Source organism: Vulpes lagopus, chromosome X (assembly GCF_018345385.1).
Source record: "Vulpes lagopus strain Blue_001 chromosome X, ASM1834538v1, whole genome shotgun sequence".
Classification (NCBI taxonomy): Eukaryota; Metazoa; Chordata; class Mammalia; order Carnivora; family Canidae; genus Vulpes; species Vulpes lagopus.
The window spans coordinates 94,808,917-94,835,473 of record NC_054848.1 but is presented as its reverse complement, the minus strand read 5'-3'; the positions used below and the strand labels follow the sequence as shown (position 1 = coordinate 94,835,473).

The 26,557-nt window shown below is 41.1% G+C and overlaps 1 protein-coding gene across 6 annotated transcripts in view; it reads right to left on the bottom strand.

Annotated features, from left to right (window-relative positions):
* The window catches only part of GRIA3 (glutamate ionotropic receptor AMPA type subunit 3), a 281,171-nt gene that overhangs the window by 50,171 nt on the left and 204,443 nt on the right, over positions 1-26,557 (bottom strand). For all 6 annotated transcript variants that reach the window (XR_005985642.1, XM_041740749.1, XM_041740750.1 and 3 more), the window contains exons 12-13: positions 17,206-17,582; positions 6,396-6,594 (exon numbers count right to left, since the gene is read on the bottom strand). Coding sequence is in view for 5 of the 6 variants with exons in the window: in XM_041740749.1 (XP_041596683.1) it covers positions 6,396-6,594; positions 17,206-17,582 (576 nt within the window). In the remaining variant the exon portion in view is untranslated. The remainder of the gene's footprint in view (positions 1-6,395; positions 6,595-17,205; positions 17,583-26,557) is intronic.

Below are 26,557 nucleotides of genomic sequence, written 5' to 3'. Positions count from 1 at the left end.
AGAGCAGGGAATATTCCCCTTGATAGATGAGGAAACAGACCAAATGCTTCTTACTAAAGGAAAAAAAAGTCACCAGTGGATGTGGAACTAGAAATCATTTTCATCCTCTCTCTTTTTCTTTCCAGTTTTATCCAGCCATGACATAACCCTTGGCATATCAGAAAGTATAATTAGCTGTGAATAATAGAGGTTTGCTGTGTTTGTGGCATTCACTCTAGTTTTATGGATGTCTTCCTTTTCTTTGCCATCTTATCTTGGATCCTTTTGAGGTTACCAGAGCATGGGAGAATGTCATTTAAAAGTCTGGATAGGTTTTCTTTTCTGATTGATCCATCAAGGGATATAAAAACAAAGATCAACCAGGAGATAATACAGACGCCTTAGCATGCTTGATTCATGCATAACAGCCCCTGTTTCTGTGAATGCTCAGGCCAGAAAGGTATTGAGATGAAATGGAAAGAGGATTCAATCTGGACTCAGAGTTCTACTCTCCCCCATTGAGCTGAGTGACATTTGGCAAGTCACAATGTCATTTTGCCCCCTGTGTCTCCTCCACAAAGTAGGTGCAATTGTGCCTGTTCTGGCTGCATTGCAGGATTGTCGAGTGAATCGAATGTGGTAATGTTATGTGAATATGTGTTGAAAATTGACAGCCTGCTAGATTGTGAGCTCCCAGAGGCTAGAGGCCATTTCTGTTTTATTCATTACCTACCTGACCTTCATGTTGGGCTTGTGGAGAATCATTAACCCTACTGTTGTTCACCATGGGTTGTATCTGTAGATTAGCATGTGCGGGGAAGGAGCAATGTAAAAATGAACACTGTCAGCTGCCCTGGAGGTGTGATCATCTAGTTTCTTGACATGCCTGTATTTCAAGTCTGTCTGTCCCCAAAAATAACCTCCAAATATGGTGGAAAACCCTGTCGAGGTGTTTTCATGTGATTTGGCAAAAGACAGAAATTTAATTTTGTGTACAGAGATGGAGCTTCAGTGCTTAGCCTAGAACTTGGCACATGGAGTGTGCTCAAAGAAAAGAGTTATTATTGAAAGAGTGATGAATACATCATAGAATCTAGGGCATTATTATTAGCCTGTCTTCATTGCTACATTTTCTCCTTTCTCTTGGAGACAGATATTAGGTATGTTGTCACTTGTGCACAGTTGGCAGGTTAACTGTCTTCTACTCCCTTGGAGAGTGTCCTTTCCACCCACCTCAAGACCTGTCTGCAAGGAAGACCTAATGGAACCACAGATCCCCAGCTGCTGAAGGATGGGAAAAACCAACAGCTGTCTGGGTGTACCTTGCCCTTTTCCCAAGGCCTGTGTGGCCAGGTCTCAGCATCCTCACCTTGTGGTTCCTGTTCCACCTCCAGACTTTTTATTTTTTAAAGATTTTTTGTGTTTATTCATCACACACACACACACACACACACACACACACACACACAGAGAGAGAGAGAGAGAGAGAGAGAAGCAGAGACATAGGCAGAGGGAGAAGCAGGCTCCATGCAGGAAGCCCGACGTGGGACTCGATCCTGGGACTCAGGATCACGCCCTGAGTCAAAGGCAGGTGCTAAACCACTGAGCCACCCAGGGATCCCCTCTACCTCCAGTCTTGACCTATGAGGTATAGGAAGGAGTCTTGTTGTGTAATGTATCATATGACATAGGAAAATAAGATTGTTTTTGACAAGGTGGCATCCCAACAGCCATGTCAAAGTTAAAAAACAAATTTTTCTTTTTAAAAACTGTCAAGTGGTATATACAACAGATGTCTCTGACCTGCCATCCCTTGATGTCAACTCATCTCTTGTTGTTGCTATTATGTGTTCCCTAGTGTGTGGTTTGGCTGTGTCCTCAAACATTTGGTCACATCATATGTGTCTTCAAACTAATTAAATCTGGTTGCAGTTGTCCAAGTATATTGTCTTTCAAAATTGCAAATTCATCATAGTTACCTGGTGAGAAAATTTTTAACAAAAAGACTTTATAATTTGATGTGTATCCTAGGCCTGGGGGATGCGTTATGGGGTCTATTGTGTACATAGGTCAGTTGTAACAAAGCATAAAAATTAATGGTTAGTTTTCTTGATCATGCCAAAAGGTCAACATACTCAGCATAGGGGCATCTGTGGGGAGACTTTCCCCTTCCCCTTATATACTTCAAAAGCCCTATAAGAGATAACTGTGAAATGTTGAAATGTGGGCTCCAATTAAAAATGCTTGTGTGTGTGTGTGTGTGTGTGTGTGTCTGAGAGAGAGAGAGAGAGAGAGAGAGAGAGAGAGAGAGAGATTCTGAATGTGTAAGCAGGATCCAAATACTATTAGTAGGGACTGCTTTCCAAATCAGTTTGGAGGGCTCTTCGTTTATAGCCTAAATTTAAAAAAACATAAATGACCGATGACAACAATTAGGCAGAGTCTTGTGTTCAAATAAAATAATTTCCATGAGTAATTCAGCTGTGCTACATGGGGGGTACCATGTCTCCAAGTCAGAAGACAGAACAGTCTCCTCAGTGGTCTCCAGATAAAGTTCAATTCCTCTGTCCTACTCAGGGCCCTAGAGCAACTCACTCTCTCTCCACTCCTCTCCTTTTATATTTAATTTTTTAAAGGGGTTTATTTTTTTAGGATTTTATTTATTTATTTGAGAAAGAGAGAGTGAGCGAGTGCACACACTCATGAGCAGGAGGAGGGGCCGAGGGAGAGGGGAAGCAGACTCCCCCTGAGCAGGGAGCCAGGTTCGGGGCTTGATCCAAGGAGCCTGGGATCATGACCTGAGCTGAAAGCAGATGCTTAACTGACTGGACCACCCAAGTGCCCCTCTTAAAGGGTTTAAGGAGAAAAAATGAGTGGGAAATATCAGAAAGGGAGACAGAACATGAAAGACTCCTAACTCTGGGAAACGAACTAGGGGTGGTGGAAGGGGAGGTGGGCAGGGGGTGGGGGTGACTGGGTGACGGGCACTGAGGTGGGCACTTGACAGGATGAGCACTGGGTGTTATTCTATATGTTGGCAAATTGAACACCAATAAAAAATAAATTTATTTAAAAAATTCATATTAAATATTTCATTAAAAAAAAGAAAACCTCCTTTAATCCCCTGAACTACCTTCAACGGGGATATGGTCAAGTCTCTGGAAAAGACATCAAGCATCATAATTATCTCCTAATATTTCTAGGGGTCTGAAGGCTGAGAGAATTTTGGAATTGCTTTTTTCCCCATTGCTACTTTTTCTTTTAACATGAATCTGTATCAGGTTAAATTTCCAAAACTTAGTGGGGAATGATCATTTCGGTGCAGCTTTCCAAATCATAGTGGCATTTCTCTGGGCAATGACAATAAAGCTGTCGACTTGTTTTTTAGCATGGGTGCTTCCACTGTAGTTGGGACATTTCGTTTTGGAGCTACTGTCTAAGGAAATCAGTTTGAAAGTCAAGAGGGCTGACTGTAATATTTCAGAAGTCTCTTCCAGCTGCATACATTTTGCTTGGTATCATTCCCTCCCCCCCCCCCCCCACCGCTGCCTTTCCTGATGGAGCAGGTCCCTCTGTGCCTATGACTTTACGTGGTTGTCAGATAACAGTTAAGGATAGCTTGAAAATAAGAGAAACAAAGGAATCATTTTAAAATACCATCATTTTAATGGCAGCCTTATCCAGGATGAGTAAAAATGTCTGCAGGGCAACTGGAAAGGAATTGTATTTTATTTATTTCTCTCTCCTAGTGGAAGAACTAGAGGGCTGGCCCCAGGCTGTTTTATGGTATTACTACTTGGTCCCTGTGGTTTTGGTATGCAGTGAGAATGGGAAGAAATGAGCTCATGTTATGTTTGTAAATGTTGCATGTGATCTCGTTTTATTCTCTAAAGTTCAGAGGCTTGCCATCAGAGGCCTTCACTTTTTTCTGTGTGTAGTGGAGTGACTCATCTTAAAACTGCCTTGAGGTCATTGAGGGTTGTGGGGCGGGGGGTGACAAGCTAGTTCGTGAAATCCCTGAGTGAGAGATAATGTGTTCTGGCTCATTGTCTTCTCTGATCTATGTGGTTCAAGGCGGGTGGAGTGGAGAGCATGGAGAGGACACATGGCTTCAAGACCAATTGGTTGGGCCCCCCTGTATTAGATGAATACCAACCTTACCCTTTGTTAGGTTTGCATGACATTTTCAGTACAAGCAGGCTAAAAAAGTTGATCTTTCTAGATTGCTCAGTTCCATTCTTAGATCATCAACCTTTGTGTGCTGCCTGAAGAACTTCCCCACAGAATCCTAACGCTGTCATCAGCGACCATTTGAGGAAAAAGAAAAGTGGTGCATGAGAATTAGAAAATGATTTGCATTTCCCTATACCTAGAAATATCCAGCTCCCTCTCTAATCAGATTTTCATAAGAGCTCCATTTCCATACGAATTACTCATTGGCTGTAAAGGTCACTAGGAATTGGTGAGCATTAGAAACCGCAAACCAATTAGAACGCGGCAATAGCTTCACTCAGAATTGGATGTTGATTCAAATTGGCTCTGGTAATATGATGCTTTTTAATGAAACCATCATTGAATAGATTAGCAGACACTTTCCTGGTTTTTGAGAACGACACAAAAGGCATGGGGGATGGGGTCTGGGTGTGGGGACAATGACTATTTGGTCACGCTTTCAAGTCTTTGTGCTAATCAATATCCCTCGAGAGGGTCCTTTGCTGGCAGTATGGATGAATGGCCTTTGAAAGCTTAATGGGAATTGATGCCATCTATCGATTACCATTTAAAACACACCTTCCTAATTTCTAATCGTCTTTGAAGGTAAAATGCTTTCCAATGGAACAAGTATCTCTTATCAGACAGTCTAAGTCCTTTGTCTCGATAGGCTAAGTGATCAATTACTTCATAGGGCAACATGATGCCTATTGGGATGCTGCTGGAGGTTCATACCAAACCAGCTTTCCATGGAGCTGATTATGTGCTGACTACTCAGCAGATGGAAATCCCTGGCTTGCTGCCCTGAAACATGTGAGTGGTTTCATGCAGGCAGGGGATTATTTCAAGATAAATTTCTGGGATTGTCACAGTGGTCAAGGTCAAGGCCAGGTTAGTTCCAGGAGGTCTTCAGTGATGGGTTCCAATACTGAGCCCTTCTCCCTGGTTGGGGATTTTGATCTGCTCGATAAATAGTGGTAGAAGCGAGAAAGGGATATGCAGAGCCAATGAGAATTCTTGAAAGGGTCCCATAACTAATGCTTTCTCTTTCAGGGAATGAAAGCAGCTTTTAGCTAATTGCTATAATTTTAAGAAACATATGCCCGTTTTCCCAGGAAATAATTGAACAAATCTCATGATAATACATGTAGAAATATATTTCTTACTGATTTCTTAAAATAAGCCGGTTTAGAACCAATATGCTTTTACCCTGGACTTGGAGGAAAGGTCAGTAATTATACCTGCCATCCAATAACTTGATTATTGGTTGTAAAGACTAAATGTTTCCCTTTTACCTACTATACAAGTGGCTTCTGGATCATTACTACAACCAGTTATAGTGGTGACAGTGGCAGGCAGTGGATAATGTATAGAATGGGCCCATTTTCTAATCACCATACTTTTGTGGTTGGGGCAACTGAAGAAACATTTGAATTCTTAACCACTCCACTGGTGGTCTTTCTTAGAGTTCAATTGGTACAGAAAAAAGATCTTGAAAGTTTATGTAAAAGTGGCATGTCCATCAATTTTCTGCTTCAATCTCCTTTCATCCTTTCTCTTGACAGTGTTTATGCAGCCTGACTAACTTTTGCTCGTGAACAGCTTGCTGTTTCCCCACTAAGGTTTTTTGGTCGATGATGGGGCGGCGGGGGTGGAATAAGTGTACTCAAGAAATTAAAACAATTACCGGCTTCTCTGAAAATGGAACTATCAGCATGAACACTTGAAACAAGTGTAAAACATTTCAATAAGAAACCATTGTCTAAAATAGAATATGCAATTTTATAGTCTATCACTCCTCAGAATCTTCGAGTAAAGTACCTACCTTCTCTGAACTGAGACATTAAGTCACTGCTTTTTTAAAAGCTAGAAAGAAGAACGCGCATTACTTAGTTTAGTTCCCTCATTTCTCAAGCAAGGTGATCAAGGCTGACAGAAGTTAAATGACTTGCCCAAGGACAAACGAGCACTCCACACCAGGGCTGGGCTTCCAACCTGGGAGTTCAGGCCTTGTGCTCTCCATAGGCCACTTGTTAGGCTACACGCTCTTAGTTGTCAACAATGAATTAGGTCACCAACTAAGCCCAGCCAAGATGCTCTGCTTTGATAACAATCCCACATGTTCCCCACCCTCCCTTAAGGAGCCTTTGTGAGAAGACTGGACGATAAAAACCAGCAGGCCCGATTCACCGCAAGGCACTTACTCGGAAAAATTCTTTTGTTGAACCGGAGTCCAGGGTCCCATATGCAATTTCAGTCTGCTTAGCTAAGTCTTCGGCACTCTCTATGGGAGAAACCATCCTCTCCACAGTCAGAAAAGCAGCAAGATTGGCAGTATAGGAGGAAATTATGATCAAGGTGAAGAACCACCAAACCCCTCCGACAATGCGCCCGGACAGCGATCTGCAAGACAAACAGAGACCAAGCCAGACCCAGAGGGGCCGGATTTCAGTTTAAAAAAATCCTTGTCTTTATTTCTGGAAAGGGAAGTGGTTTCAGGAGAGTTGAAGTAGATGATGTCAGGGAATTATAACACCAAACGAAAGTAACACGTTCACAACATCCCGTGTCAGGATGGCAGATGATGATACATGCATAATGCTCTTTGGGCCTATATAGCTTGCAAAGCGGGATTTTTTTTTAATCCTAGGAAAAACATCTCTAGCAGCTTCTGCTTACACGTAAGAACTGTACTTATCAGATTCTCTTCCTGTGGGAGCCCTGATGGGCATGCCTGTGGAAGACGGCTCCCTTCCTTTAAGGCTGGTGGTGCCCAGCCTGCACTGTAAAAAAAAAAAAAAATCTCATGCTCAGGCCTAGCCCAACACCAGGTCAGTCAGAGCCTGGGAAGTGGGACCCACACATAACATTTTTTAAAGCTCCCCAGGGGATTACGGGGTACAGCCAAGGTTGAGAACCACTGATGGAAGGTGATGTCATGGTAGAAACACAGAATCAAAACCCCTCACTTATCTGAAGAGAAATGGGTAAGTGGAGGCATACTCTTCACTCTGAGTTTAGTAAATTTAATAAAGACCATGCCATTTTGTGGAGTTGGTCTCCCATGGGGCAAGGAGCCATTAAGACCATATTTATTAGCATCTTAATAGAAATGGCTAGTGGGGCTCAGGAGCTCAGCTCTAGGGATCAAAACTTTCCTGTTTTACTAAGACATAGGACGGGCCTAAAGGTAGGGCACTACCTGTGTACTAGAATTTGCCAGGCACCAAAAGCCTGGTTTCCACGCCTACCTCCCAGCCCCCCAAACAATCAAAACCAAACCATCCTCACCAGCCGCCAAAGAACTGCTTCAGAGTGGAATCACCCTCTGCGTTTTCTTTAGGAGACTCGGTCAAAGGGTTAACAAGGTAACTTCAGAAGGACCTATTATCACTTTATCTTGGATTAGTCCATCTACTTAGGAGCGGATGGGGCAGAAGGCGGGTAAGGTTTACTAAGGGGCAATTTTGCTCTTCAACAGGACTAGCCTGTGGCTGCACGCCGGGTGTTTGTGAAAACGCAGGTTCAGAATATCCGAGCGCTCAAGAAGCTGCGCCTCGGCCGCGTCACGGGTGATCGCAGGGGTCTGCAGACCAGACTGAGAAATCTCGTTCTTCTTCTGCATCACCGATTCTCAACTCTGCCTGAACATCAATATCATCTGGGAAGCATGAGACAAAAGACAACAAAACACGACGACACACAAAACATGCCCCGGCTCCACCGCAGGCCAGTGAAATCAGACTCTTTGGGGGTTAGGCCGAAGGAGCAGCATTTTTTTTTTTTTTTAATTCATGATAGACGTAGAGAGAGACGTAGAGAGACAGGCAGAGGGAGAAGCAGGCTCCTCGCAGGGAGCCCGATGTAGGACTCGATCCTGGGACTCCAGGATCACGCCCTGGGCCGAAGGCAGGCGCTGAACCGCTGAGCCCCCCGGGGATCCCCAGGAGCAGCATTTTTATAAAGCTCTGGTGCAGCCGGGACTGGGGGGCACGGCGGGGCCTTCACTGTGAATGCCGCTCAGGGAGAGGGTGGGGGGGGTGTTAGAGGGCACTGGAAGCTCGGCGATGGGAGGCGGCTTGTACGGAGGCACTTTCGTCTCCTTCACAGTGTTGCTGACGGCTGCTCTGGCTGCAGAAATGAAAATCTGGTCCCTAGGTTTTATAAAACGTTGCCCCCTTATCTCTAGGATAGTTCTCTCCGTGGCAGAGCTCCATCCTGATTAGGCTCTGTTCTCTCATGCCCAGAAAAGCTCGCAGGCAAAGAACCCACTCTGTCATAAAGTGAAGAATAGGCGTAGGAGCCTGGCACAATTCCAGGTTCTGTGGGAAGAGGGCAGTTCTGGGCTGAAACCTGGCAAATCAAGCTCTTCTCTGTTTGTATTTGCATTTTACCACTTGGAAGCTAATTTAAATTCCTGTGTCCCAAGATAAACTTTTATTGGCCTCTGGAAAATTCAGTTGTTTCTGATTTTACACTCCGGTCAAATAATTTTGGCAGGTGTTTGAAAATGGTGTTCTTTATTGATGAACTAAAACAAAACTACTTGATTTTTTTTTTTAAAGTTTGTGATTCCTGTTGGTTGCAGGATGCTTAAAACAACCCTGCTTTCTTTATTTTTGAACACAATCACCTGTAGCCTTTCAGATGTGAAAATCTGCTTTGCAACAGATTTCTCTAATGGTTCTATTCTCCCAGGATCTCATCTGGGAACATGTCCCTTTTAATCAGAAGAGGTGAAAACATCCAGATGAGGCGGAAAGAATGTGTTACCCTTCCAAATGCTAAAAGTTTCTAGGATATTTCAGTTACAAATTTGGACCTTTAAAGTCTTTCTTCATTGTTGCCATATATATTTAACTTATCCTCGACTGATCTGACTCTGGAAATAATTTTACCATATAAAAGATTAATGTTTCAAAGTAGCATCTGTAGTAATAGGGTAATAAAAACGATAATGATAATAGCTAACCCTTACAGAGCACTTCCAGACTGTTCTGATTGCTTTAGGTTGACATGGGTCAACTCTTTCAACCCTCCTTCCCTATGGTTAGGCACTATTTATACAGATTAGGAAACAGAGGCATCTTACAGATAAAGAAACTGAGGCACAGGGAGGAGAAATAGGAAATGATCTATTCTTACACAATAGGAAAGAAATGCCCACATATTTGTGCTACAAAATAGTCATAGTTTGTGTAAGAAAATCCAGAATGGTGTATAAATCACAGAAGGTGCAATTTTCTGACAATAACTGAGAATTATAGTTGCAGGAAAAGCAAACATGTTTGGATAATTATTGTTTATTATTTGTTGTTCATTCGAAATGGAACTGGGAATGCCATCCTTATTTGGAATGATGGGGTTTTCCTGAGACCAAGGGGAGAACTGACTTTGGAGTATTTCCAGATTTATGGTTTGGTATGGAAAGGGGTGTATTAAGCTGCTGCGAATACCAATGGTAGTTTATGCATTGTCTCCTTGAAACAGAGAAAAATACAGTAATTTATGGAAATTATATTTGTGCCATTCTAGTGAGGCTAATGGATTGTGTCTGTATGATCTAAAATCAAGCCTGCACATGCTAATCTGGTTATTTTGGCCACCATAATAGGGGACTCAGATAATCATGTGGTTGATCTATAGCACTTAGCTGAGATTGGCTGTTGAAGTAACTGAAAATAAACCTAAATGCAAAATGGTCATTTTTGTGGCCTCTTGTATACATGGCTATTGACTTTGGCAACTACGTGGTTAATATGATGATAGATATATATACCTATGAGCATGGAAAATTTTGGTGAATATTCATATAGAAATGGTATAATAGTGTCCATAAGCCTCAGCAGAGATGGAAAAGGAGCTTCCTTGGAAACTATGTTAAATGCACAAGCTTGCATTCAACATTCTCCCCTCAAGGCAGCAGTAGCTTTGACAAGAATCTTAGTGGAATTTCTACCACTTTCTTTCCTTTATGGCATGAACACCTAAATCATTTCACTGAAAAAAGGTACAGTGGAAACTCACAGGGAAGATGCTCTGTAAGAATTTTTACATTTCCCTTTTCTCATTAATGAAACTATAGCCATTTAATAACCCACATTTCACATGGAGGCTATATAAAAAGTGACTGATGGGTCAGCCCCATGACATTTTTAAAAGGATCTATTAAAACAAGACAAGACTTTATAGTTGAGTTAAAAAGACCTGTCATTTTCCAGTTTTTTTCCCTCCATTAATGCAGCTTCAAAATGTTTAACAGTCATTTCAAATAGTTTTGTTGCACAAGACAGATTTTGAGGTTGGCATAATGAAATGGGTATAAAATGCTGCACATTTAGTATTTATAAAAATGCATTATAAGGAGCATATTGCATACCTTTTGAAGAAATGTAAGAGGGAGTGAATGAAAGTGGATTAGCAATAAGGAAAACAGATGTAAAAACACTGCAAAATAATATATAATGTTCTTGTTATCTGTAATCATACCGGAGTTTCTGAGTTAATAATAAAATGTATTTTATGACCTCTGAAATGCTAGTAAAAGTGAGCTATGTGCTGTAACCTTCATCCTGTAAGTAAATTTTGAAATCTGCACTTTACTAGCTTCACAAGACCAAGAGCTGAAACTGTAACCACTTCTGTGCACAAACTCTTCATCATGCTCTTTTCTCCCCCTCTTCTTTCTTCCAAAGTATGTATCTTTTCTACACCCTATTCAATGCTCATTCTATGACAGGTTTTTAAAAAATGTGCAGAATCAATCTTTGGCTCATATAGTATTTTCTGATGGGAATAAGTAACCATCTCCCAGACTGAGAACTATGGCGTTCAGCCAGAAAAGTCATAAAATGGTTGCAATAAAAAACCTGCTATTACATCATTAATTGATCACCACATCACTACTACTTGGAAGAGAATTTGCAGTAGGATAAGACCCTGGTCAGACATCAGCAAAGGAAAAGCTATTGTTTAAAATGGAGCCCCCAAATCCTGCTGTCTTTGGTCCCATTCATTTCATACTCTTCATGTCTTTTATTATTTTGCACACATTTTCCATTTTACAAAAGGTCAGCTAACCTGGACAGATGCCCTGCCTCCTCCTCTAAAGTATCTGATATTTTGCAGAACTAGAGAAGAGTAATGCCTTTGGAATAATATGTACATGGTAATCAGATTCAAGTTAGCGTGCTCCCTCCAGTTTCTCCGTTAGAATTCCCCCAATCCTCCCACCTTCACCCTGGCTAGACCTCAGATGTCCCTGCAGCTTCAAAGAAAGTCAGCAGGGGGAGCATTTGTCTGGAAGGACTCAGACTTTGGACTGCTCGGCAAGGTTCTATCCAAGTTTTACGAAGGAAATAAATTACAGATTAAAAAAAAATTGTAACATTTCTGTCAATATTAGTAAATCATTATAGAATATACAATCAAGACATTTGCACGAGGTGTGATCCTTAAGGAGAGCACTATATGGATTCAAGAAGGAAAGTTGTTGGTTATTTCTCATCAGAAATGGGCTATGTGGCACTGACTACAGTTTCAACTGTATTCCTAAGGAGTTTTAGGGACTAAAAAGCAGGTAAGATATTAACTGCTAGTATTTGTGAAATTAGAGTGGTGAAGAGCAGCCAGTTTAATGAGGATAGCTACCCTTTACTGGGAACTTACTATCCACCAGGTACTGTGCTTTACATTTTATGGATGAGAAACTGTGGCTTAGCCAGATTTAGTAACATGCCCCGGAAGTTATACAACTCCTAAGCAGATTGGGGATCTAGTGAAACTAACTCCACCTGCATCCTTAACCAGTAGGCTACCTCCATCTGGCTACACCCACTGCCAATCTTCCCAATCCCCTCCAGGGGAAGAGGGTTGAATGGAATCTCCTCATACTTTCCTCTCCACACTGCCCTACACAGATCAGTTTGTATATGGATATAACCTCAGCTTATCACATTGATTAGCCTCTCTAAAGGCAATTCAGCCTCCAGCTGAATTGTTCACTCCAAACAACTGGAGTAGTTGAAAATACCAAACCTAATATTGACATGGGCTCTTTAAGCTTCCAAGCCCCTGTCAATACCTTTATTTGATGGAAACAGAATGATGCTCGGCATTCCTCATGTTGTCTCATTGTTGATTTCCCACACTTTTACTCTGAGTGGGCACGTGCTTGGCAGCATTTTAAGTGCCCACTGCCTCCTCTCTTTAACAACCGGGGCAAAGACAGAGTTTCATCGGAGGTTGGGAGACTAGAAAATACTCCTGTGGACAAATCTGAGGAAAAGAATGGAACAGGCAATGCACCTTCAGATCCGTAGTGGTGAGGCAGTGGGTGGTAGTGGAAACAGTTGTACTGCTGCTGGCTCTTAAAACCCCTATGACCCTGGCCTCCACCACAGTCTCTCTCTGGGTACTGTTCTTTTGTCTATGCTGTGAAAAAAAAGCAGCATGAAGTGGAACAGCCTAGGTTGTGGACTTGGAGTTAGGTTTGAATACTGGCTCTGCCATCAGCGTGTGACTGGGCAAATTATTTACACTGACCGTCACCTTCTTCCACTTAAAAATAAGTACAAGGTGGCAGTGTTTTGAGGATTAAAATTTGTATGATAATACAGGAAAAGTACCCATACACTACACGGCAGGAGCTCAGTGAGGGCTGTTGTCACTCTGCCTTCAGGAAACAGAAGCAGTTGGGTCAATTTACCTGATGTCTGCTATAATAGTTGGTAGTTTTACTTTAAAATGTGGTCTCTTATAATTCCTTGAATTGCTTCAATTTTGGGAAAAGTCAGAGTGTACAATGTATGTTCACATTTGGGGCTTTCTGGAGAGTCTACATTCTAAGTGTGGCCATTAAACCAAGTATAACATTGACATTTGGAGCCAAGGCAACCATGAATCTTAGAGTACAACTATGTCATTATCAGGAATTTCAAAATCTGTTAATAGAAGAGCACATTTCAGTGGAATTTTCTGTTATATGATTGAGCACAAATATATAACCAGTAGAGCTCTCAAGTCAAGGAGAAAAAAGTGTGCTACAAAGTATAAAATTTTATCAAGAGGCTTAAAGATGTAATTTTCTTTGAAGGACACAAAAGACAGTATTGAAAGAGGGATCACCCATGTGGTAGAAGTATACATAGTAATAATTTATTACTCAAAAGCACAAAAAGGAGGATGTTACTCTAGACCAGTGTTATTCCATAGGCTATGCGCACCATTGCTGGGTTGAGTTGCAATTAGTGTTTAAAACAGCATGGCACACTGTAAGAGTGATGTTTGGTAAAACTTGTGTCATATACATGTTATATACATATATATGCACTGAGTCATGATGGAAAATGTAGTTCGTATTGAGGGACATGCTCAAAAAGTTTGAAAGCCATTGCTCTATATGACAGTATCTAGTGCAGTATAATGAAATGTGTGTCTTGGAGAAAAAAGGATTATATATATATATAGTATTCCTGAAACATTCCGTGGTGAATGATACACCGTTAGCTGCATAGCCTTGAGCTGACAGCAGTGTTGGCTGGTCCAAGCTCTGTTAGCAAATGTATTCTACAAGGAACTGAATTTTATGATAGTATGAAGGGCAAACAAAGGTCAGTATTTGTACTTAAGAGCCATGTAAGTAAAACACTGGCCTAAGATTTGGTAAAGAGTTAAGTTTTATTACATTGTAAGAGCTTACAGTTGGAGAACAGCTTTTGGTCCCTTGTCAAGCTGTTTTTTCAAAGAGGTCCTTGTTTGTGGTGACTGGGGGCCTGTGCCCAAGACAATCCTGGAGTAGCCTCTTCTGTCATCGTCCCCGCCCCCCTATGATAGGTTGCAGATGAGCTGCCTGGCTGAGGTGCAGGGACCCCACCCTTTGCTTCGGTGGGATCGCCTGCACCTCCCAGCAGGTGCTCAGGACCCAAATGTCAACAACACTCAGCCCTCCTCTGCAGAGTGGGCTCCTGAGGGCTCCACCAGCATCACTGTAGCACACCTGTGTGTCACTAACCTTTCTTTTTGTGCTATGGGAAAAAATGCTATAAACGTTAGAAGTAGTCACTGTATGTTGTACAAGCATTTGTGGACGTGTAAAATAAAAGTTACATATAATGCTTCTGTTTAAAAATATATATATATAATCTCAAATCCTTTTTTCTCCAAGACACACATTTCATATGCCATAGAAGAGCCACAGCTTAAATTCTGCTACAAAAAAAAAAAATCTATCCAGCTCGTCATGTTCAGGTCATCATCTTTAAGTTAGTACTTAATGAAGCAATATGCATAAATACTTCCAAAAACAAATAGCTTTTGAAGAGTCCTGTTTGAGTATATAGAGTAGTATGCAGCACTCCAGTGGGGATAACACAAATTTAGTTTTGAAAATTCACTTACAGAAACCAATAAAATCTCCAGCCTTAATGACTCTTTAGCATTGCCTCAACACAGATTACCAGCCATGTTAAAAATCACTCAATTACGGGATCATTCAGAAACCCTAGTCTCCAAGTGAACATTTTAAAAAATAAGAAAAGAAAGAAACTAGCAAAATAAATGAACTCCCAGTGGTACCACATGGGAGATGACACACATTGTGAGCACAAAAGGAACAGGGAGTGAAATACTTTGGAGAATCTGACCAAGCAGATTGAGAGTGGCAAAAGATATGACTTAGACAAAAGAGGCTTGTCCCATATACATTACATTAGAAACTTGAAGATGGTTACCCATGAGTTATGCTGCAAATCTTCATTTGAAATGTTTTGTGCTCCAAGTGGATAATCTTAAAATGAAGTAGGCTGTAAAACCATAGTAGTTGACCTTCTGAGTCCTTATATTCTAAATGAAAGTCCCCATATGTTTGTATAATGGACTCTGGTCAGTATTTGGATTAATGTTCAATTTTACCAAAACTAAAACTTTTTATTTCAGAAAAAAAACCACTTCCCCCTGCCCTGATTTTAAAGATGCTACATTTGCTTATAATATTTTATGATTATGAATTCAACACTGTTTTTGTTTAGGTGAGTTAACATTTAAAATAAGTGGGCAAGGTCTAGGACATTCACATTCAATATTTTTAATAGCTTCACTGAGATAAAATTTGCATATCATCAAATTCACCAATGTAAATGTACAATGAATGATTTTAGTCAACTTAAGAGTTTTGCGGCCATCACCACAATCCAGTTTTGGAACAGTGCTATCACCCTGAAAAACTCCTTCCTGCTCATTTGTGCTTAATCCTGACAGGGCTAGGACTAGGGTGAGACAAGTGAGGCATTTACCCCATGCACAAAATTTAGAGAGTACCAAAATCTCATTAATCAAGATAAATAACATTTTAGTGCAATATTTTAAAAAATCAAGATTAATTCAAGAAACCCATGATGAACAAATATTAACATTTTAAATAAAGACTGAATTTGCCCCTTTTGCTTGCTGTACTCAACCTCACCTGCCTCAGCCTAATCCTCATCCTTTTTAGCTTTGCTCTACTCCAAGTCCCCAGAAACCATTAGTGTACTTTCTGTCTCTATGGATTTGCCTATCCTGAACAAATGGAACAATGCAATAAGGGACATTGAATAACTAGAATTCAATAGATAGAAGAATATAATATGTGGCCTTTTGTGTATGGCTTTTTTCACGTAGCATGATGTTTTCAAAGTTCATCCATGTCGTAGCATATCAGTAGCTTGCTCTTTTAAATTGACGAATAGTATTCCATCAGATGGATATGCCACATTTTGTTCATCCATTCACTTGTTGATGGACATTTGGGTTGTCTCCACTTTTTGTTTTTTATAAAGTGCCTATGAACATTTATAAGTCTTTGTGTAGATATAGGTTTTCTTTTCTCTTCAGTAAACAACTAGGTGGAATTACTGTGTCATGTTTTAAGCACATGTCTAACTATAAGAGAGTGCCAGTCCGTCTTCCAATTCGGCCATAGCATTTTGCATTCATGCTATTTAATGGATGAGAGCTATAGTCATTCTACGTTCTCACCACCACTTGGTATTGTCTTTTTTATTATAGCTGTTCTAGACGATATATAGAGGTATCTCATTGCGATTTTAATTTGTTTCCCTAATGACTAATTATGTTGAGCATCTTTACATGTGATTATTAGCCATTTGTATATCTTCTTTGGGGAAAGGTCTATTAAAATATTTTGTCCATCTTAAAAATTAGGTTGTCTTCTTTATATTGAATAGTAATGCAAGTGATCTTTATATATTCTGGATTTAAGTTCCTTATCAGATGTATGATTTGCTAATATTTTCTCCCAGTCTGTGGCTTGTCTTTTCATTTTCTTAATGATGTCTTTTGAAATGTCAAAGTTTTGAATTTTAATGAAGCCCAGTTTATCAATTTTTAAAAAATGGATAGTTCTTTTTGTGTTTTGAAAATTCTTTGTCCAATCCAAGATCATATAGACTTCCTCTTAGGTGTTCTTTTTCCCCCCATCTTATGTTTTCTTTTAGTAGTTTTAAGTTTTAGTTATAAAACTTGGGGAAGATACTATAATGAATAGTTCTAGGCAGTCTCAGAGTGAAATAGAAAAGGTAGGATGCTGAAAGGGGAAAGCAGGAGGGCTTTTAAGAAGAGTTCTATATTCTTTCAAATTTTTTTTCTAGATCCTATCTCTAGACAAATAAGAAACTATTTTAGCTCAATTGAAGAAACCATGCCTGACTGATCTGATCAAGATTTAGTATTAGCTTTATCTGAATAATAATATTAATATTAGCTGACAATGTCACCTTTATCCAGAGTCCAAATGTTTGTTATAATATGTACAATACCATAGAAATGCATGAAGGACATTCAGAATAACACCAATAACACACTCACTTCATGGACGCAAGCAAACAAAATGGCTTGATGATAATTTGTCATTGGATGGAATGTTAAATGAAAGAAATCTGGACTTGAGATGGGTGTACATGAATGGATCATGGCCACAGAATGAAAGGAGGCATTAGGTATGACATGGAAACAAACCTTGGAGAAATATCACATCCTTGCTGCATAAAGGCACCCAAGGAAAACCAAAGACTGTTAAATATTCCAAATTCATTTGGAGGATCAGGAGGGCTTTGTGGATCACGAGGTTCTTCATTGTTGTCTTCCAAGTGCCATTCATAGGGGCTGAATCTGCTGACTAGGAAAAGAACTACGCTGACTCCAATGTAAGCAAAGACGATGCACATCCAGATTTCATAAGCCAAGGGATCCAGAAATGAGAATACGCCTGGTTTTGACTTCTGAGGCTTTTTTATCATGATGGAGATGCCCAGGCTCATAAACGGCTTTGAGAAATCTATGACTTCTTCACGGACCAGGGTTATAGTAAGTGGAGCAACAGCTATATCAGCCCTCTGGAAAAAAAAATTGACTTTTAGAGATAGTATTTCCATTAGTCATTTGCCACTTACTATACCTCTTTGGTGGAAATATAAACTCTTAGATCATTATAACCAATTGATTTGTCAATGCTTTGGTCAGAAAAGTAGCATTCAATGGGTTCTATAATGCTTTAACTTGAAGGTAAGGTAAGGAAAAGACACTGGCTGGCCTTTTGTCCTTTGTGACCTACTGGCTTAGGGCAACCGACTCAATTTTTCTTAGAATTTTTTTGCTCTCTTGCAACTCAGCTTGTAACCCCTTGTGACATATCACTGCTTAACTCTTTTTAAATTTTTTTTATTTTTTTATTTTTATTTATTTATGATAGTCACAGAGAGAGAGAGAGAGAGAGGCAGAGACACAGGCGGAGGGAGAAGCAGGCTCCATGCACCGGGAGCCTGATGTGGGATTCGATCCTGGGTCTCCAGGATCGCGCCCTGGGCCAAAGGCAGGCGCCAAACCGCTGCGCCACCCAGGGATCCCTGCTTAACTCTTTTTAAAAGTAAGTGCTATGCTCAATGTGGGGCTTGAACTCATGATCATGAGATCGAGAGTCACATGCTCTATGGACTAAGCCAGCTAGGTGCCCCTATCAGTGTTTAACTATTGTTTTGTTTTTAAGTCTTATTTATTTATTTTTGAGAGAGGGAGAGAAAGAAAGAGAGAGAGAGAAGGGGTAAAGGGAGAGGGAGAGACAGAATCTCAAGCAGACTCTGTGCTGAGCATGGTGCCCTACACAGGGCTTGATCCCATGACCCTGAGATCATGACCTGAGCTGAAACCAAGAGTTGGACGCTTAATCCATTGACTCACCCAGGTGCCCCAACTCATGTTTTTTAGGTTTTAATTCTCATGCTCTTATGTCTTAACTCTCTCATGTACTGGGAATTCTTGAGGAGCAAGCATATAGTTTAGACTCCTTATATGTGCCTCTCTCCCCACCATGAGATGCAACACAGGACTACAGGCTTCAGTGTAATACTTCAGTGTTTGCTATTATTCTTGAACCATTTTTTCAGAGCATGTCTGTTAAAACATAGGTTCTTTAAAGGCAGGGACTTAATCTCTCAATATTTTGTTGTAGTTTTTTTTTTAATCTATCACTGCAGCACATCCTAAACTAAAGAAACTATGGATGTCCAGAAAATAAGTTGTTGACTATTGAAAATAATCTATGCAAACATGAAAGAATTCCACATGGGCAATAACAAGGGTAAAGCAGTTATTAGAATACATATTAATTTCTATAGGAAGCCAGCATGTCTAGGGATAAATATCAGTGTAGTACTCATGCATATTGGATCAATAAAATAATTGTCAGTAATGCCCTGCATAATGGGCTCAGGCAAAGTCAGGCAGTGTTTTCATATTAATCCCATGGAAAAAGGCACTAGGAATTTCTTTTCTTTTTGGCAATAGGAATTTCTACATTTACTTATTTGGTCTTCCACAACTGTTTCTCTACAATAGTAGTAGGTTTAGTAGGCTTTAGTCTAGAGCTAGGCGTTAAAATACACACCTGAAAAATGCTCCTAAGGAAAGCCTTTTGGATGTATCAGATATGAAGTAAAAACACCAATTTTGGGGTGCCTGGGTAGCTCAGTCAGTTAAGCGTCTGACTCTTGATTTTGGCTCAGGTCATGATCCCAGGGTTGTGAGATTGAGCCCCACATCGACTTCATGCTGGGTGTGGAGGCTGCATAAGATTCTCTCTCTGCCTCTCCCTCTGCCCCTTTCCCTGTTTGCTCCTACATGCGCACTCTCTCTCTCTCTCAAAATAAAAACTAAAAACAAAAGGACCAATTTTGATAGTTGTTTTTTATACCTCAATATCCTTATCAGTGGGGAGAAGTGGAGGAAGAATGATGAAGTCTGAGACAGAGGATGTTTTCAAAGAAATGTTTCACTATCCTTAGTCCCATATGGTTACTCCAACTGATTCAAAAACAGATCTTAATTAATTTAAAGGGAAATGAAGATAATAAACAGCCAGCTAACATTTATTCAGTGCCTTCACTGTGTGTAAGCATCTCATATATATTATCTTATTTAATTCTCACAGCAAACTTAAGGTTGGCACACAATCATTCCTATGTTAAAGAAGGAGAAACAGGCCTGGGATTAGAACCCTGGTCTTCAGATTTCAGAACTCACATGCCTTTTTTCTTTCACGTTTTTATTTAAAATCTAGATAACATATAGTGTAATATTGGTTTCAGGAAATAGGATCTAGTGATTCATCACTTACATGTAACACCCAGTGCTCATCACAACAAATGCCCTCCTTAATGCCCATCACTCATTTACCCCATCCCCCACCCATCTCCCTGCATCAGCCCTCAGTTTGTTCTCTATAGTTAAGAGTCCCTTATGGCTTGTCTCCATCTTTTTGTTTTAGTCCTTCCCTTATATTCCTGTTTTGTTTTTTGAATTCCACATGAGTGAAACTATATGGTATTTATCTTTCTTTAACTGACTTATTTTGCTTAGCACAATACACTGTAGCTCCATCCATGTTGTTGCATATGGCAAGATTTCATTCTTTTTTATTGCTGAGTAATATTCCATTATATATATTCCTTATCCATTCATTAGTCAATGGACATTTGGGCTCTTTCCATAATTTGGCTATTGTTGATAATGCTGCTAGAACTCATGCTCTTAACCACCACAGTGCCCTAACTCCATAGATATGTGCAGGTTTCTATTATACACTGTTTTAATGTATGATAATCAACTCCTCTCGGATTTACTCCAGTGCATATTTGAGTGCCTATTCTGTGACAAGTACTACTCTTGGTGCTGGGGATGAAGCAGTGAGCAAGATAGACAAAGTAGACAAAACTCCTTACCCTTGTGGAGGATGTCCTACAGCCTGGGGGGAGCTGCAGAAAGTATGCATTTCTTGAAGACAACAGCCCACTGACAAAATCTACCTGAATGGCTCAGTACCATCTCAAACTCCCCATTTCTGAAGTTAAATACATCATCTATCATAGGAAAGCTGATTCTCTTCTAAGTCTGAGAATGATGCTTATTCCAAACTTTATGCAGTGCCTAATCCTTACTAGCCCACTTTCCCTGCAGGTGATCTTGCCTCTTTCTTCTTTTTAAGATTCTGTTTATTTATTTGAGGAGGAGGGATGGAGAGAGAGAGGGAGCGAGTGAGCGAGTGCCTGAGCAGAGGTCGGGGGAGGCAGAGAGAGAAGGAGAAGCAGACTCCTGCTGAGCAGAGAGCCATCTGATACAAGCCCTATTGTCTCAGTGTCTTTTTCCTTCTCAACATATTGCTGTATCTTCACCTATTCCTTCTTTTTAAAAAAATATTATATTTTTTCTTAAGTAGGCTTCACATCCAATGTGGGGCATGAACTCACAACTCCAAGTTCAAGAGTTGCATGCTTTACTGACTGAGCCAGTCAGGCACTCTGATTTACCTATTCTGTCATTCTCATCTCATAGCAAATGAAATTTCTAAGGCTTAATCCACTTATTCCTTGCAGCCCATATTCTTCTGTTTCTTCTTAAAATTCAGCTCCATTGGTTCTCTTTTACTAATTTTTCCTTCTCAACCTATCTCACTGGTTCTCAAAGGGTGGTTTCCTGGACTAGCAGCATCAGAGTCAGCTGGGAACTTGTTATAAATGCAAATTCTCAGGCCCCATCCCTGATGTATGGAATTAGAAGCTCTGTGGGCGGGATTCCAGTGGCCCTCCAGGTGATTCAAATGCTCACTGTCATTTGAAAGACATTAATTGACCTTATTCACTTAAAATCATACTCAGTTAATTATGTTTACTGACAGCCTAAAATGAAACAGAAGCCACTATTCTCACCTTCTTTTGATCCTGATGCCCTCTTAACCATATGACATCTTTGTCTCCCACCAGTAATCTTCTTGAAGAAATATACCTTTTCTATTTCTTGATTTTAACCCCACTTTGTCCTTATAAAACACCTGTGATCTACCTTCCATCCCCTCTGGTTTAATGACATTGCTTCTTCAACTATATACTTGGTTATCAAACTCAAAGTCTTCCCCTCAGACATCCTCTGCTCATGTGACACCACTGGCCTTTTGTGCAATGTACCCCCTTCCTTGGCTCTCTGACACTGATGACTATAGGTTCTCTTCCTACCTCTTGGAATATTCCTTCTCTGGCTTTTTTTTCCCAGTTCTGCTCCCTCGGCCAAGGTGTACCTCTGTAGCCCCAGAATCTACTCATGGAGTCTAGCTTAGGAGATAGTCAATGAAGGTTTGTGAAGTAAGCAGGTTTATGTCCTGTTTCACTTTTTCCCCTCAGTATTATATTACCTATGGCTTCAACACTCCTCTCGTTGCCACTAACTCCTGAATTACCAGTTCTGCATTTATAACTGGACGGAGGCCAAACCCAAATTTTACCTATTTTACCCTTTTGCTTGGGGCCAGACCTGATCTTAGAAACAAAAGCTACTGAGAAGAATGGAATTGGCCAGAAAGCTATTGGGGGTTTTGGCAGAGAGAGTCTGAATCAGCTAGAAAGAGGCCTGTCGTGCCAACAGAATTCACAGATGAAGCCACCTTCTATCCTTGCCAACGTGTTTCTGCCTCCATGCAAATGCCCCACTCGTATCATTTCCCATTTGATCTCATTTGAATTTAATTACTTCATTTAACTAGTTTTTTGATCATTTAAGTATACATAATTGATAGTTCTAAGAGAAATGGCCATTTCTTTTACTTTGGAAGGAAGAAATAAGGGGCATTTGAGAAAATCACTTTGGATTGAATTTTAGGGAACTGGGCTCTTTTCAAGCAGGTAAAGAAAGAAGTCTGAAAATCTTGACATCCTTTATGAGGAGAAAAAAAACCCCACCTCAGCACAAACACTCACCAGATGATAAGCACAGCTAAACACTAACAAGAGGTAGCTAGATAGACAAAGCGGGGCTTCTTGTCTGGTTCCCGCTTCTTGTCTGGTTCCCAGGAACATGCAGCAAAAGCACAGATTCCCAAAGGAAGCCATTCCTAGTATGAAGTACTTTTGAGGTCACATAAGACAACAGAAAGAACCTGCTCCCCTCAGGCACTTGCCTGTTTCCCTCAGTCTGGCTTTTTTTTCAAGGATTTTATTTATTTATTTAGGAAAGTGAGAGAGCACATGCATGAGCCGGGGGAAAGGGAGAGAATCTCAAGCAGACTCCCTGCTGAGCACGGAGCCCAACCTCACGACCCTGAGGTTATAACCTTGAGGTCAAGACCTGGGTCGAAACCAAGAGTTGGATGCTCAACCAACTGCACCACTATGGCACTCCAGAATTGTTTCTTCCTAAGGAGCTTTTACAAAGCAGGTGGAGTTCATCTGTTTTTTGGAGGGTGCTCCGTGTTTGATTAATCTTCCTTGATGTGGACCTGGCTCCAAAATGAGATTTCCCATGCTGAACCTTACGAAAAAAGACCCATTATGGCCAGAAAAAAAGACAAAGGAATAGCAAAAAGCAGGTGGAAGAAGGCTCATCCAATGAAAAGCCAGGAGCTACTGATCAAGCTGCAGGGATGGCCAGCTGGGTAGGGGACTTAGCAACTCTTCCCATCTCTTGTATGCCTGGTGGGACCAAGGCAGCAGGACTGTCCTACCGGCTCATAGGCAGCTGGGGTTAAGCCCTTGCCCTCTGCCACCATATCCCCTCATCCATATGAAAAGGATGTTGTAATGTTTGGTTATTTCAGAGCCCAGGATCTGCTTGGCATGTCTGTGGAGCAATCACCTGATTAGTAAGGGAAATGGAAGGAGCAGTTAAGTAATGTCGGAAAATACCCAGTTAGCTCTCCTGGAGCTGCCAGGGCATGCAGGCAAGGGGGAAGGTCATTTCCAAGGCACGTTAAAGATTTTGGAGGTCAAGAGTGATGAAAAGGTAGGAAAGGCAACTCCCCAAGCAGCATCCCTTTCCTGGTCTCTGCTCTTTACGGCAGGCAGCTGTGGCTGGGAGCAAGGGTGAAGAATTATCGACGGGGCTAGGGAGTAGTAGGGAGTAGGTGAGGTTCAGACTCTGTGATGAACTGCCTCTCACTTCGGGTGTCCTGAACCAGTCAGCGGCCTTTTGTTCTCAAGCTTCAGCCTCTGATAGTAACAGCAGTAGACAGGCCATTTTCACAAATCGAGGCAGGTAAGTTAAGTGGTATGGAGGTGCCTCAGGTGATGGACAAAACCCAGCAAATGGAAAGAGCTCAGGGTAAGAGTTTGCTAGTACTTTTGCTGGCGTCTTGACTACTTAAAGCATTTTAATCAAGCAGCTTAAGAGCGGCTGTGTGGGCTCAGTAAACACGCCAAATTAGGTTTGATTTTTCCACTCACCAGTGCAAACCTGGAGGAACTACATTATTGGAGGGGATTTAACTTGGGGTTTTATGATTCTTTTCATAGGTGGGTTTCCAAAGTCGTAAATTTCGTAAAACTTAAAAACCAACTAAGTCCTATGTATAGGGATGATGCACTCAAGAGTCTGACAGGTTTAAGGCAGAAATGATACTTTGTTTAAATGGCATTTAGAACAATTTTTTTGAGCTGAAAGGCTTATATTGTATCTTAAAGTATTTTCACCTGAAATAAAACTTATACCAGACCTGGAGACTACCCATGAGCAGGAGCTTGTCAGCTGCCATTTTAAAGCACTTTCTGGGGATGCCTGGGTGGCTCAGCAGTTGAGCATCTGCCTTCGCAGCTCAGGGCGTGATCCTGGATTCCTGGGATCGAGTCCTATGTCAGGCTCCCTGCATGGAGCCTGCTTCTCTGCCTGTGTCTCTGCCTCTCTCTCTCTCATGAATAAACACATAAAATCTTTTTAAAAAAATAAAGCACTTTCTGAAAGCAAGGGAGAGAGGGGAGGCAATGTATTGGTGTGTAATGCTTAAATTATTATGTGTGGGGCACCTGGATGGCACCGTGTCTGACTCTTGGTTTCAGCTCAGGTCATGATCTCAGAGTCTTGGGATCCAGCCCCACATCAGGCTCCCTGCTCAGCACGGAGTCAGCTTGAAATTCTCTCCCTCTGACCCTCCCGCTTGTGCTCTTTGTCTCTCTCTCTCTCTCTCAAATAAATAAATACGTCTTTAAAAAAAGATACGCTAACCAAGAGAACAGGCAGACATGACCCAATCCCTTATCCCTGTATCAATCATAAGGTTCTAGTAGCCTTTGGCAGATATTTCTTTTGGAAAGTTTAAATGTGTTAGAGAAAGGAGTGGACAGAGTCAAGCTAAACAATAGGAATATAATTGGACGCATTGAAGACAGGACTTAAACTGCTTTACTGGCTGTACTCTATGGGATATTCACTGTCTGCAATTGTTTAGATCTGGAGAAAGGGATGAGGTCTATTTAAATCTGTTCAACAACAAGCAGTGTCACAACGGGATCTCCTCGTCTGCTTAGCCAGAACAGATGTCCCAGTCTAGATCTATTGGTTAGGGCTCCTTGTCCTTGGGGAGCTGAGAGAGTTAAAAAAAAGTGAAGATAAAGGAGTATCCCTGGAACTGGGTAAAGGTCTGGTGAGACTAAATTTGGTTGGTAATATTTCCCCACCCTCTCTGCTCAGAATGGCAGACTTCCATGCGTCATTAATGCTCCTTCCTGGAGTTCATATACATCATTTGAAAGAGAGGGGCACTTTTATCAAACCATCAGCCCTTCTGCCAAAGCTCAGTGTAATCACCTGAAGGATAGAAGAGAATATTTGGCGTCCGTTACTGCACCCTTGCTTCTCTGCCTTTTAGCTGGAAGGACAGATCGACTTTCTGTCTTTCTTAATGGAAAATGAATCTATCTTAGATAGTGACAACCTAAGAGATAATTTCTTCCAGGTAGAGAAATGTCAGTGTGAATAGCATCTATAAAATTGCCATTTGTCCTCGGGGTGTGAAGGAGTCTGAGGGTGCTCAGGGGATGTGACCTGGAATCAACCATCCGCCAACCCCATCTCCATCCCCAAGCTTTCTGCTCTCTTCTAAGCCAGAGGTACTAATCTGGACAGTGGTTTAGCCTTTCCCAAGGCAACTCTCTCCCTGCTGTCTTTATCTTTAGTTCTAAGTGTTGGGAACATAAGGAACACAGCAGCTGCCTGCTGGCAGGCAACCCTTTGTCAATTAGGACCTCAATTTCTTTCCAGCCCTTTTCCTGATTCTCTTTCTGTTGGGTCATACATATCTCCTCTCAAAGGGCAGAAACCCCCTGCTGTCTACTTTGGGTTTTCAAATATTTCAAGTGATAACTAGGGATGTGCATTACATTATTCTGGAGGCCACAGATAAGCAGGATGGGTATCTTGGATGGAAAAGCTCATAATCCAACTAGATTATAAGCCCCTTGAAGGCAGGCAGGGATGTCCTATCTGATATACAACACCAATCTTCCCGTAATTTGACAAACTTAGGAAATTGAGCCAGTGTGACCCGGTGGACAGAGCACTGGGCCAAGAGTCATGAGACTTGAGTTATAGCTTAAGGTTTGCCAAACTGTGTGATTTTGTGACCTTGTCACAATCTCTGCCACCATTCTTGTCATCCCCATCTTACCTCAGGCCTTGCCTGGTTTACCCAAATGGCAGTCATAATGGCTAGTCCTGGCAGATCCCCATATTTATCTGTAAAATGAATGAGGCAGTAGGCTAAAAGATGTCTAAGAGCTCTGTTAGCAACAAAATGTTTTTAAATGTCCTCTTAAAACACATGCTATTTTGGAGCCATAAAAACTTGTGGTCTGTAAGCCATTTAAGCTGGGGACAATTACCATGTGGTGATGTTATAGACATCTAGCTCAAAATCAACACTGCTAAAAGCAGGTGGACAGTTTTGAGTCCATAATGTTCTGAAGAGCTTACATAATGGGGTACGTTGTGTCCTACTGACGTTTGTTTCAAAAATAGCCTTCTTAGCAATACAAGGTGCCCCAAACATCAACCTTGATTT